Below are 14,588 nucleotides of genomic sequence, written 5' to 3'. Positions count from 1 at the left end.
CACACATGAAACTTTAGTCCCCTTCGAAGTAATCTCCTCCGGCTGCAATGCACCTGTACCATTCCAATGAATTCTGGAAAGGCTCATGGATGTCCTGTTATGTGAGCATGTCAATGATCTCCATCTTAGCCTCTTCAATTGTCGCATAACGACAGCCTCTAGGGGTTTCCATGAGCTTAGGGAATAACCAAAACTCATAGGGAGCAAGGTCTGAACGATAGGGAGGGTGAGAAACTGTCTTGATGCCCATCTTGTTGACTGTCTCTCCAGTGGGAAACCAATGCATATGAATCAAGCCTGTGCTGTCAAAATAAGAAATCATCATAAGTTTCTGGGAGGATTTGCTCTGCCAGGCACAAGAAGGTCAGACAGAACCAGTATGCTTCCACCGGGAATTCTGTCTCTTGGTCTCTGGGTCATAACAGTAGATCCAGCTTTCATCGCAGGCCTCCAGAGCATCAAGAACTGCAGGATCTGAATTGATCAGCTCGACCATCTCACTGCTGTCATGACATCTTTCTTTCTGGTTTTCTCTGAACACTCTTGGGACAAACTTCATGCAAATCTTCTGCATCTTCAGTTCCTCATGAATAATTGTGAGTACAGTTCCCACACTGACATCAAACTGCACACTTATTGTCTCTATAGACACACGATACTACTTATCCATGAAATTCTTTATTTGGCCAATCAACTCTCGTGTCCTAACTTCCTTACTCTTCTCACACCATTCATCATCCCTCACAGACTCCCTGCCTTCCTTGAATCCCTTATGCTACTCAAAAACTGATGCTTGATTCATGCCAAATGGTCCAAAAGCAGTCTGAAGCATTCCATACGTTTCTGCGGCATTTTTTCCAAATTTAAAACAGAATTTTATTGCATATCGTTATTCTAAAGTGTCCTCACGTCCAGACTGCACTTTTGAAATTCACCAGCTGTGACAATTAGGTTTTTGTAGGGTGTATTCCAATTCCTGCTGTAGCTGTTTATTTGAACCTGAAATCATAAAAATTAGTCAATCATCTCATAAGATTATACCAATAACATAATGAATTTTCAAGAATCTGCGACAATTCACTGCAAAGGTTAATTGAATGATGATCGATACAATGAGATAGTTGGAAACGAGGGTGGAATTTGATTATTTAAGAGGATAGCTCGCCGAATATTTGTTAACATTGGACTTGAAAACGGTGGTGGTGAAGTCAGCTAGGAAGCAGCCTCACGCTATTGTTTTATAAATGGGAAATTCTTAGAAACTGTACATGGAATTTTAGCCCACTGCACAATATTTGCATATTTTACTTATGTTTTTCTTCGCTTTGGTGTATTTTCAGACTGCGTTGTTGTAGTGGCCTCAATTGTGGTCTTATGTGTTGGATCGAATGGTCAAGTCTTTGCCACTTCAGCCATTAGGTAAGTAGAAAGATCATGTGACTTAAACCTTCAGTTTTTGTACTTGACTTTATTGCATAATGCCCATAGGATCTTTGCACACTTTCTGTATTTCCATATTACTAATATTTAGCAAATTAAACTGTACATCGCTACAGATCTGGTAAGTCCAGCACTTTGGAAGCTTACCACAACAAGGCCCTTCTCTAAAAATTCTCCCTTGTATTCTTGGGAAACATTGCATTCAGCACCTCTTCTGACAATGTGGCCAAAGCAGTTAATTTTTACTTTTCTTGTATAACCTTGATAAAAGGTGATACCAGATCAGGTTGTCTAAAGATACTGGCTTCTTGACCTAAAACGTTCCAAACATTGATGTTATTGTTTTGCTTTTCTTCTTTTCCCCTAACAAAACTCAATCATGTCATGCAAAGTCAAAAACAATAATTTCTACTACAAAACAATCAAACCAAACATAATGAATAAATATTTGAAGATATAAAGGATTTGAAGCATAAAAACATGTTCGAAAATTACTGAATTCTGCATTAAATAATCAGAAAAGTATTTATTTGCTGTAAAACAAAACAACCAAACCAAACATTATGAATAAATATTTGAAATACTTGAAGCATGAAAATATTTTTTTTTGAAATTATTGGATTCTACATTGAATAAGTCCAAAAGGTTTTATGTCATAAAAACAAAATAACAAAACAAAGCATTTAACATTGATGATATCATTTCGAAACCAATGAGTTTCTTTTTTATGGAAATTGCTTCAGACATGAAGCATAATGTAAGACTAATGAACTAATTCTAAGGAAATCCAAAGATTAAAAGACTAATGGACCAATTTTGAGAAAATTGGAAAAGTAAAAAAAAAAAAAAAAAAAAACTAATAAAGAAATTTTGGGAAAATCAGAAAAAAAAAAAAAAATAAGGAACTAATTTTGAGAAAACCAGAAAATTAAAAAAACTAATAAATTAATTTTAAGAAAACCAGAAAATTAAAAAATTAATCAGCCTATTCTAAGAAAATCAGAAGATCCAAAGAGTAAAGGAATAGGAGAGTAACAGACAGATGAACTGTGAACAAACGTAAGTGGTTTCTGATTGACACGAGGGTTCCAAAAATGTGAAGTAATATGAGATTGTTCATATGTTAAAAACACAAATTAAAGAAACAATGCAAACGAAACTGTCTTCACAATCTCATGCACAATCTTCCTGTTTTTCCAGTTACCATGGAAACGAACTGGCTTGTTATTTTTTGCTTGTTACTTTTTTGAAGTGTATAAGCTGAAATAGAAAACAAAAAACGCAAACAATTTAAGAACACGAAAACAAAATGGCGAACAAAACAAAAAAGAAGGAAGGAATTGGGAAGTTCTGGGCATTTATAAGGATGAATATAAAATAAAATGCGAAGTGTTAGAAAACAACGGACGTTGTTCTCCAGTAGTGATGTAGAAAAAAAAGCATGTGGCAGAAAGCCAAGACAAGTCAGACTTTTGTGGTTCGATCTACAAGACGAGACATACGTTTTTCGAAGGACTTTTTCTCTTCCTCATAAAGACTGGAAGAAGACTCTTGACGCTTTATACTCTGTAGAGGAACTAAAGAAAAATCAAACTATATAAAATATTAGAACCAAATAATTGTTGTTATTATTTACTTTCTGAAAGACACTGCCGTGTGATGTAGACTAATATACATTGTTGACTACTTATTTTATCAGTAGGGCTAGGACAACAGCATATTCTTTTCATTATTTTTACTCTCAAGTATATATCCGACACAGACACAATTAATCAACCTAGGATCACATCACTCTACATAAAAACATATAAGATACCAATGGAGAATGGAAACAAAGAAAAGAATATGCTGTTGTCATAGCCCTACTTATCATATACTATTATTTAGTACATTCCTTAACTCTAAGACTGTCGAGTTAACATGAAAATCTGGAAACCTTCGAAGATCTTATATGCCATTTACTATAATATAATATACTGCTTTCCAACAATGTCATTCAGTCCTGGGCGACGCCGGGTATTCTGCTAGTATATATATAGTAATAAGATAAGTAGTAAGATTGTACATCTGAAAACGAGAATAGGTTCAAGGCTGCCAAAATTCATACTAGAATTATCTGCAAGGATTTGTAGCGTAACGGATAAAGCACTAGGTACAATTGAGTTGTAAATGACACTCTTCTAGAACTTGACGATTCAATCCTGAGTGCAGGTTATACTAGTAATACAATTGCGAATTATTTAAAACTTCTACTGTGTCATGGCTGACGGCATTAGAGCATACTACTTCCGTGGATTAAATAAAGACTTACGTCGTCTGAAACGTTGTGCAAATAACACTCAAGATGAGAAAAGTAGTCAGAATTATCCAAATAATTTATAGATAAGCAAATTACTGGATTTTGCATTAAATAACTCAATAAGCGTTGATGTTGATATGCCGTAAAACAAAACAGCCAAACCAAATCTTTACATAAAATTCTATACCTTTTTATTTGACTTTAGTCATATTTTCTTACGTAATACTAGATTATTTTATTTCTTTATGTAACAATATTTTACTTGACTGATCTAAACATTTTTTTAGGACGAGTCCATGAATCTTTACGGCAGTTGTAGCTGTCTCTAGATTCGGTTTGCCACTCTATAAGAGGGAGGGGCAGAAAAAGAATATGACGTTGAAAGACCTAAAACTCTCGACAAAGACATCACTGACGCCCTCTACTTTGATAAACTACCAGACTGATTTTCACAGTAGACCTTAAAGCAAAGACTTACATCAAATATGTTGCTGGGAAAATTGTTAGATCATTCTATTGCTCCAGAACGCATTACGACACAATTATTAATTGCGAACAAAAACAACTTACCAAGATATTCTTCAAGGTCATTTTTAATTCGAACAAGCAGAAGTGGAGGTAGTCTTCGTATTGGTGGTGTCCAATACATATAGACATCGTTTAACACGTCCTCGTCACACGATAAAATATCTTCCAACTCCAATTCGGAAAGACCGTTTTCAGCTGCAATAATTAAAGAGGAACATCCTAATGTTAATAAAATCGTGTGTTTGTGTGTTTCTCACCTCTACGTGACTTACACCCTTATTATGTTTTTATTTACGATTTTATTAGCATTGAAATATGGAACGCTCGAGTGGTCTCATCAATATAGCTCGATATTTGGAATTCCCCAGTAACGACCTATCACTATATAGACCATAATCTAATTTATGACATGCCGCAATGAAATTTCGCCCCTTTCGCACGGTCTTGGATCGAACTTGTTGCTAATGAAAGATAACAATGTTTTCCCAACCAAAGCATCATTTTATGAATTAAATTCTCCTCCACCTTTGTTGTGGCTAACTCAAAAATTGCTACAAAACACAAATGGCTCAAATTGCTACATTTCGTTTGGATTTGCTTTTTTCGTCACTTCCAAAAGCAAATAAGTTTCACAGAAAAGCATGAAATATTTTACAACCAACAAAAATCGTTTCAAGACTCAAAAGTAGCAAGCGTATGTAAAAATGGTAAGCCAGTGCGAATTTAAAACTCCTATAAAATCTGGCCAACAAAATCAGTTTCTCTCAGAATTCTCAAGCCGCTACACCTTGAACTGGACTTCAGAAGGTCTGTATGGCACTTGATAGGAGGAAGCGGAAAAGACTCAATGACTCATACACAAGCTTTCTCCGTTGGGCACACACATTCTTACACACTAGCAACAGTTAAGAGAACAGAAACGAATTGGTACTCAAGGTTATACGCACATTAACAAGAACAAGGTAAACCAACACACACATATATACAATGCCACGCTGCTAAATACTTGCATATGTATATTGTTTACGCACGTATATTGCTTACATACGCATATATTCACACTATGAACATTTTGACTTGTGACTATTAATCTAACGTTTTTTTTACAAAAAATGTGTTTTATAAATGACTGAAAATAACATTTATATTCTTATCTCTTGTATTAAAAATGTTGTGTTATAAATTTCCGTTTTCTCCATTTTTCATTTACAAAATTATGTTTATGTTTTAGGTAGCACTTGCTAATTGGTGACCCTTCTATTTTTTCAATGTTTCATTTATTTTCATTTCTCTGTGTATGCACCCCACCATCGTTATTTTATTTCTTTGCTAAAACATAATATTTATATCGCAATTCATATTAAATGCTTGTGTGGTTCGTGGCATTATTCAAAGACGCTACCATCATCCTCAAACATATTCTCTACCAAAGCCAGGGACCACGCCATACCTTTGTCAACAGATTTGTTGTCAATAACCCACTCGGTGCCAAATCAGGTGCATCTGACAGCTCGTGATGGTGGCTACTAGTTGTCAACAGCTGGGTGTGTGAGGCCGGTGTTTAAAATACTGCGGGTGACTTTGTTTTTTTACTCTTTCTTTTTTTAGTTGATCATTTCTTTCTTTTTCTTTCGTTGTCATCACAAAAATAAACGAGAGTCGCTAAAATTGGAGTGTTTTTGAAACAGTGAGGAAATAAATTATATTTTTATACAAGATGTATTGTCTGTTTTTTTATTAAACCTACAATTTTCAGATCATATTGTCTTTCTTTTGAAGTCAAGATAATTAATTCTCTGCAGAGAATTAATAGTAGTCATTAACTCTCTGCAGAGACCGGCTATTATACGTTCATCCAAGCAGCAGACCACAAGCTTTTGAAGATCTAAAGACAATGTGGGTTTAATACAGTGGTCAACTGCTGCTCCAATGGAAAACGTGACTATCGACCAGGACGAACAATAGCACCAAAATTGATTTAATGCTTGTAATCATAGATCAATCAAACTTACCAAGTGTTAGATAACCCAGAGCGTGGGACACAAAGATCTTTCCATGTTTCACTTCAATCCGATTAAACAAACTTTTGATGCTGTCTCTCACAGTTTTCTCTAACGCGGTAACACTGTGAGATGGGTAGGAATGCCAGCCGCGAGCAACGTCAAAGGACAGCTTCAGAAAAAGGGGTAGAGGGCACTGGTTGAATGCTTGAATCACAGTGTCTCTCTGTTCTTTGGTTAATGTTTGACCAATCGCTTGGAGCCATTGATCAAGGATCTCGCCAACGTCTTCCATTGAGAGAGGAGGAACCTCCCAGAATTGGGAGCTGTCTTTGATCCAAGACTAAAACAAAGAACGATGGAAAATTAAAAGAAATAAAATAACATTTAATTAAAAGCCAATTAAGTAGAAACAATTAATTACACCAGAAATACATTTAAATACATTGGGGCTTTTTCTGCTTCTCGTAAAATCAGTTATCTATATCGCTCCAAACACCTTTTCACACCTGAGGCTATTCTCTATCTCTACAAATCTACTATCAAACCTTGTATGGCGTACTGTTGTCATATTTAGATTGATAAATCTCTGTTCGATTTAATGATTATTGATAAGACTTACTACTCAACCACTACACTTACGAACATATCAGAGAGAAATGATTTGATAATTGAAAAGACGTTTCCAGCTATAGGAGAAGGAAACCCTGATGTAAAACTTGAGGTCTACTCTCTGTTCTTGCTTGTGGCAGATATTGCACTTACTGAGATTAGCAGTTGTACCAAAAAGTGTGGATCGTTCTGCACAAAGCCTTCACCACTGTAAACAAATAATCTGTGTGGCTTTCCAAAGAACTTAATAGTTGTGGCGAACTTCATAGGTCCAAATTGATCGGTGTATCCATTATATATATATATATATATATATATATATATATAAGATATATATATATATATATATATAAGAGAGAGAGAGAGAGAGAGAGAGAAGGAGAGATGAAGAGATAGATAAATAGATACAGAGTGATATAGAGCCAGAAAGAGAGCATGAGAAAGAGAGAGTGAAAGTGAGAATTTTTGCCTTCTCGTATTGTGGACTTGAAGACAACCATATTGTAGTCAGTTGGAAAGCAGGAAAACGGAACAGAGTTCCACAGGCGTGCAGTTCTAAGAAAGAAGCTTTGTTCACGGAATCTACGTTTAGGTTTAGGCACAGATAAAGAGTGCGAGAAATATATATATATACAGTGATGATCATATTTATTGGCACGGTAAAATAAAAGTTAAATTTTGTCTAATAAATTCTAAAAAAGGGATTAAATTAAAGAAAATAACAAAGTATATTATGTATTTTTAACTGGCCTTTCCGATGCAACAATCGGAGTTTAGAAAAAATAAATAACAAAGGAACAACAAACATAATTGCAAAAAACCTTTGTTCAAAATTATTGGCACGGCTTTGTTTTTCTTTTAGTATCAGTATAATATCAATCAATTTCCGGTTTACGTGCTTTCTGAACTTTTTTATAGCCATATTATGCTTGTTTAACGCTAATTCAGTGAATAATTTTTTTCAGATAATTTTTAGATAGCGATTTATTTAAACTATTATAAGTGACTAAATTATAATTTTCAATCGCCATGGTTAAAACTAAGGAACACAGCGAAGACGTCAGGAAGCTTGTTGTAGCATGCCATACCAATGGGGAGGGCTATGATAAGATTTCAAAGAAGCTAAACCTTCCAAAATCCACTGTTAGAGCCATAATAAACAAGTTCAAATCGCAAGGCCACGTTATGAGTTTAGAGGGTAGAGGGAGAAAAAGGATTCTTTCCCCAAGAGATGAACGGAAAATTGTTCGACAAGTAAAACAAAACCCAAGGATCTCTGTTGGGGAGATTGTTGATGAACAGAGCACCTCTGGAGTGAATGTATCTCGACATACAGTTGGTAGAGTTTTGAAGAGAGCTGGTTTAAAAGCATGTCGTCCGAGAAAGACTCCCTTATTGAAGCCTATGCACCTGAAAGCAAGGCTAGCCTTTGCAAAACGTCATATTGATAAAGATGTTGCATTCTGGAAACGTGTTCTATGGACTGACGAAACGAAAATAGAGTTATTTGGCCATAATAAAGTGTCTTATATTTACAGAAAATCTGGCGAAGCTTTCCTGCCTAAGAACACCATACCCACAGTGAAGCACGGTGGAGGCAGTTTGATGTTTTGGGGATCCTTTGCTGTCTCTGGACCAGGGCGACTTGTTAAGGTCACAGGTAGCATGAAAAAGGAAGATTATGTTAAAATATTGGATGAAAACCTGAAAGACTCTGCTAAAGAGCTCTCACTTGGTCGTCGTTGGTGGTTCATGCAAGATAATGACCCAAAGCATTCGGCTAAACTGACTAAGAAATGGCTTGAGGACAATCATATTAATTAAGCCCAGACCTTAATCCAATTGAAAATTTATGGAGAACATTAAAATTGAGGGTAATGCAAAGGAAGCCTAAGAATCTTATTCAATTGGAGGATTATTGTCAGGAAGAGTGGGCTAAAATTACTACTGAAGAGTGCAACAACTTGGTTGTAAACTATGAAAAGCGACTGAGGAAGGTAATCAAGGCCAAAGGCTATACAATTGATTATTAAATAAATCGTGCCAATAATTTTGAACAAAGGTTTTTTGCAATTATGTTTGTTGTTCCTTTGTTATTTATTTTTTCTAAAATCCGATTGCTGCATCGGAAAGGCCAGTTAAAAATACATAATATACTTTGTTATTTTCTTTAATTTAATCCCTTTTTTATAATTTATTAGACAAAATTTAACTTTTATTTTACCGTGCCAATAAATATGATCATCACTGTATATATATATATATATATATATATATATATATATATATATATATATATGTGTGTGTGTGTGTGTGTGTGTGTGTGTGTGTGTGTGTGTGTGAACAGCATGCATTGTAACGTTGTACATCTTTTGTGTAACGGTGTCGTTACCTTTAAACAAACCCAACACGTAGACTCTGTCGCAAAGAAACAGATGAAAAACAACAACAACAACAACAACAACAACAACAACAACAAATCTTGAATTACTTTCTTTTTTAACAAAAGCCTTTGTATCTGGTATTCCCAAGATTTGCCTGCGAAAAGCTGATGCAATTTTTGAGGATGGACACACACACACACACACACACACACACACACACACACACACACACATATATATATATAATTATTTATTTTTACTATAATAATTAAATACCTACAGACACTAGTGTTTCATCCTTTCGGGAATCTTCAGTGCAGGGTGTCACGATTAATACTAATTGAACGATTCAAATCCCGCAACACGAACCATCTGTGGCTCGATTAACGAAGACCGTATCAATTCGGCTACCATTAACCGTGTGAAATAACGTTGAATTTAAACATTTTAATATTTAAATGTTCATTTACGTCAGTCAGACAGTGATCTAATCATTATATGATGATCTATGCATAAGAGCTAAATTGACCGACTTTAATTCAACTGAAAGTGCTCAACGATAAGAAACGAATTTCTTAAAGGGGCTGTCATAATTATTTGTTTTACTATAATAATTAAATACCTACAGACACTAGTGTTTCATCCTTTTGGGAATCTTCAGTGCAGGGTGTCACGATTAACACTAGTCGAATGATTCGAATCCCGCAATACGAGACATCTGTGGCTCGATTAGCGAAGACCGTATCAATTTGGCTACCATTAACCGCATGAAATAACGTTGAATTTAAACATTTTAATTTTAAATGTTCATTTACCTCAGTCAGACAGTGATCTAATCGTTATACGATGATATATATATATATATATGTTATTTGTTCTTCTTTTACGATATGTTTTGAATGAATTCAATTATTTACGAAAGTGCATTTTTACCTAAATGTGAGTTGGAAATACTTTTCCCTTTAACCAACTTGGTACCCCCACATGGGGAGCGGCATACATATTGTTTTTGTTTTTTTTATATAATTATCCACTGACACGTGCTTCGTCATTTACGACTCACCAGAGTAGCTGAATCTAGCGATGTGGGGGTACCAATTGGTTAAAGGGAAAATTATTCCCAACTCGCATTTAGGTAAAAATGCACTTACGCAAATAATTGAATTCATTCAAAACGTATCGCAAAAGAAAAACAAATAACATCTAAATAAATCGCGATACATCCAGACAGTCGAGCGGGATGGACGCGCGGATAAAGGGTTTAGGCTTATTATCGCAGAGTCCCGATTTCAAATCTCGCTAGATTCAGCCATTCTGATGAGTCGTAGATGACGAAACACGTATCAGTGGATAATTTTATATATATATATATATGTGTGTGTGTGTGTATGCATATATATATATATATATATATATATATATTAGTAATGGGACGATTCCAAAATTTTTCCCAATTCTCATCCAATTACCGATTCCATTCTAAATTTCCGATTCCCGATTCTGATTCTTTTAAAACTTATAAATATTTAATTAGAGATAAGTTGTTTATAAATTTTTTAATTATTACATAAACCCCTCTAGAATTTCTTTCCCTGAAATGTTTTCCTTGTAATTGACTGAAAATTGTAAGACAACAAAAGATTTATTTTAGTTTTAAAACAAAGCCAGATTGTATCCGTTCGTCGTTGGTGTAAAACATGCTACTTGAAAGTTTTCATAAAAAGTTGAAAATAGTCGACGATTGGGAGGCAAAATGTGAAAACGATGTAAGAACAAAATATTAAAAACGCCTCCCTCCCTTTGTTAGTAACGAATTTCTAAATAATAATGTTACTATTTAAAATGCCATTTTTAACATGGGGAGGGCGTGGACTTTGTTAACTATTATGTGCCTTCCTTCTATGAATGAAGTTTAAATTTTATTTTAATAATAAAATTTGGCGAGTTATTAAATTGATTTGCTTTGCTGTAAAAAGCAAGAACACAAACGAGATGCAGATAATAATAATAATAATAATAATAATAATAATAATAATAATAATAATAATAATAATAATAATAATAATTGTCTGATCAACAAACATCATTTAGCATTATATTTATAAAGGAAACTCATTGTTTGGTGTTTTATTGTATTTTTACCACTAATTTTTCCAGCTGTTTACATGTAATCGCCTAAAAATGGAGAATCGTGATTTTTCTTTTTTAGAGTATAAGTTTAGTTTTTTTTTAATAATAAACGTGGTTTTTCATACATAATTTTATGTTTATTGGCTACATAAATATAAAAGATTCTTGCAAATATAAATTGCATTCATTTTTAAAGATTAGAAAAATATTTTCCTGGTGTACCACATAGAGATGTATAAAAACAGTTAATTTTGTTTTAGAAGAAAAAAAGTCAATTTCAGCTCCGTCGTTGCTTTTTTTTAATATAATAAACGTGTTTTTTCATATGTTCGTTTATGTTTAATTGCTAGATAAAAATGTAAAAATAATTTTTTATCGTATTTTTTTATGATGGAATGAAATTTGGCACATTGGCATACTTTTTGGCGAACCAAAATGGCGGATTGAAATCTGGCGTACTGGCGTGCTGGCGTGCTGATGCCCCCCCCCAATTACCTAGCGATTGGTATGCAAAATAAGAAAACAGTGTAGAGAAAGAATAATTACGAAAGCCCGTCACATGTCAAGAATAGGTTTCTATATAATAACGTATTATTTAGAAAAAAATCATTCTTAACATTGGGAGGGATTTCTGTTAACTATTCTGCAGCTTTTTTCTTTGAAAAAAAATGTTCATATTTTTTTTCTCACAATTATACACATTTGGTCGATTATTAGATTGATTTGTGTTACTGTAAAAGTAAAACAAATTAACAACAACAACTACTACTACTACTACTACTACTACTACTACTACTATTAATAAAAATAATAGTAATAATAATCATCATCATCATCATCATCATGATACCACCACCACCACCACCAAATATATTAATCCCTTTTGCTAAATCACTTCTCAAATGGAATTCTACATTTTTAAAATGATTATGTGTCGAAAAAAAAACAAAAAAAACAATTATTTTAAAATTCCGCATATGAAAACTGTTTCGCACATAAGATTAATGTAAAATAATACTCATTTCGGCCCATTCTTGCTTAATCGCTCAAAAATCTATAATTAAACAAAATACTCTTGGAGCATAACATTTTCGATCCATTGTTAACATCTATTTATGTGTTTCTATCAGCGTTTGTTTAATTTGCAATTTTGAGCGGTTGTCAATGGTCTTTCTGCTGGGGTTAGTGGGTAGTCATTTTTTAAATTCTAACTCAAAGAGATGACACTAATTTTGTTTTGAACCAAAAACACACTTTAAAAGAAGTAATCAGGTATGTAAAAGAGTCTTGCCTTTGGTAACATTTATTTGTTGCATATTTGTTTATCATTTCTTTTCTTTTTCTATTAATTACAATAAATGTCCCAATCCCATTCTTCTTTTTGGGGTACGTGTATAAATTTAAATGTAGATATAATTTCCTTTTTAATTAAGAAAATCTTCAGAATGTTTTCTCTTTATCTATCTATCTATCTATCTATCTATCTATCTATCTATATTAGTGTTGGGACGATTATTCGGAATCGGAATCGGGAATCGAAAAAAGCGGAACTTTTGGGGGGTATTAGAATCGGTATCGGAATCGAAAAAATTATAGCCTAATTTCCGATTCTAAACAGATTATTTTCAATTTTTTTTTTGACAATAAAAATAAAACTATCACAAATTGTTTTTTTTTAGTTCTTTTTTTTTTTTTTTAGAAGTTCTTCATAAGATTGAGAAAAGCCACATAATAGGTTATACATCTTATAAATCTTAGATGAGATTTTGATGAACTCATCAGAGATAATCGTCCCAACACTAATATATATATGGAGAAAGAGATCGATCAATATATAGATAGATAGATAGATAATGGTGGAAAGCGAGCGAGCGAGAGAGAGAGAGAGAGAGAGAGAGAGAGAGAGAGAAAGAGAGAGAGATACGCTCTCTCTCTCTTTCTCTCTTGCACACTTTCTCTTGCTTTCCACCAATATCTATCTATCTATCTATCTATCTATCTATTGATCGATCTCTATCTCCATATATATATTTTAGAGAAAGAGAGAGAGAGAGAGAGAGAGAGAGAGAGAGGCAGAGAGAGAGTAAGAAAATTTTATTTACTCGTATTGTGAGAACTGCCTTGCCTCAGAAAAGCTAATATAGTTTTGTAGATAGATGGATATGTGTAATAGAGATAGATAAATATATAGAGAGCGTGAGAGAGAGAGAGAGAGAGAGAGAGAGAGAGAGAGAGAGAGAGAGAGAGAGAGAGAGAGCGTGAAAGAGAGAGATAAATATTTCCTGACCTTATTTGCCATCGAAAAAGCTAATAGTTTTATAGATAGATAGATAGATAGATAGATAGATAGATAGAAAAGAGAGAGAATTTTTAATTAAAATAATGTAGAACAGTTTCTAAAAATTATGAATGTTATTAATTACTCTCTTGGTTATAAAAACAGCATTTATGACAGACCTAAAAATAGAGAGAGGGAGTAGAAAGCTAGAGAGAGGGAGAGAAGGAGGGGAGAGAGAGGCATAAAAGAAAGATGTTACACGCACTTTTTTTTTCCTCTCTATTGTTTCCATACACCGAACAGCTTTGATCGTTAAATATAATTGAAAGAAGTTGCAATATCTTACTTGAAGTTGTGGGAAGCAAATGTGTTGTTTTTCTGGAAGTGTCGAAAGAATTAGCTTGATGTGTTTGGGTAACGAATCTGTCATGAGCCAGGCTAATTGGCGACCGCCACTGGAGGCGTTCAATTGATCCAAAGAATCGAGGATCAAGATGAGCTGCTTTGTTGCGCTTCCTTTTTTCAAGTATTCATGAAACTGATTCTTAATTTCTTTGGAATTCTGGAAGAACAAGAAAAATAAAGAGATACAACAAAACGGAAAATCATTCTTTCGCAAACAAGCATTCAAAAAGTTTTTGTTGTTGTTGCGATTATCGATGCGAAAATGGTTGGATATACCCCATTTCTGACGTAATCCTTTTCCTGTATAATAGTCAGATATGCCCAGAGAATTCATCGTTCAAGCTCCCCAGCGTAACGTTCATAGGCAACATGAATTGGAACAAATGCGTTGAGAACATTCCCAAAGCTGTTGTGAAGAAGGTAGGCTACCTCTACCGTGCTAGAAAACGTTCATAGGCAACATGAATTGGAACAAATGCGTTGAGAACATTCCCAAAGCTGTTGTGAAGAAG

General features: G+C 34.0%; 1 protein-coding gene across 1 annotated transcript in view; it reads right to left on the bottom strand.

The window, feature by feature from the left end:
* LOC145280278 (NACHT and WD repeat domain-containing protein 2-like) overlaps nt 1–14,588 on the bottom strand; it is a 115,198-nt gene that overhangs the window by 49,020 nt on the left and 51,590 nt on the right. The window contains exons 12-14 of the mRNA XM_080132051.1: nt 14,018–14,233; nt 6,280–6,610; nt 4,310–4,462 (exon numbers count right to left, since the gene is read on the bottom strand). Of these exons, the coding sequence (XP_079988177.1) occupies nt 4,310–4,462; nt 6,280–6,610; nt 14,018–14,233 (700 nt within the window). The remainder of the gene's footprint in view (nt 1–4,309; nt 4,463–6,279; nt 6,611–14,017; nt 14,234–14,588) is intronic.

This window comes from Euprymna scolopes, chromosome 7 (genome assembly GCF_053919585.1).
Source record: "Euprymna scolopes isolate OS-2025 chromosome 7, ASM5391958v1, whole genome shotgun sequence".
NCBI classification, from domain to species: Eukaryota; Metazoa; Mollusca; class Cephalopoda; order Sepiida; family Sepiolidae; genus Euprymna; species Euprymna scolopes.
Note: the sequence above shows the minus strand (reverse complement) of the source record. Positions and strands in the feature narration are given on the sequence as shown.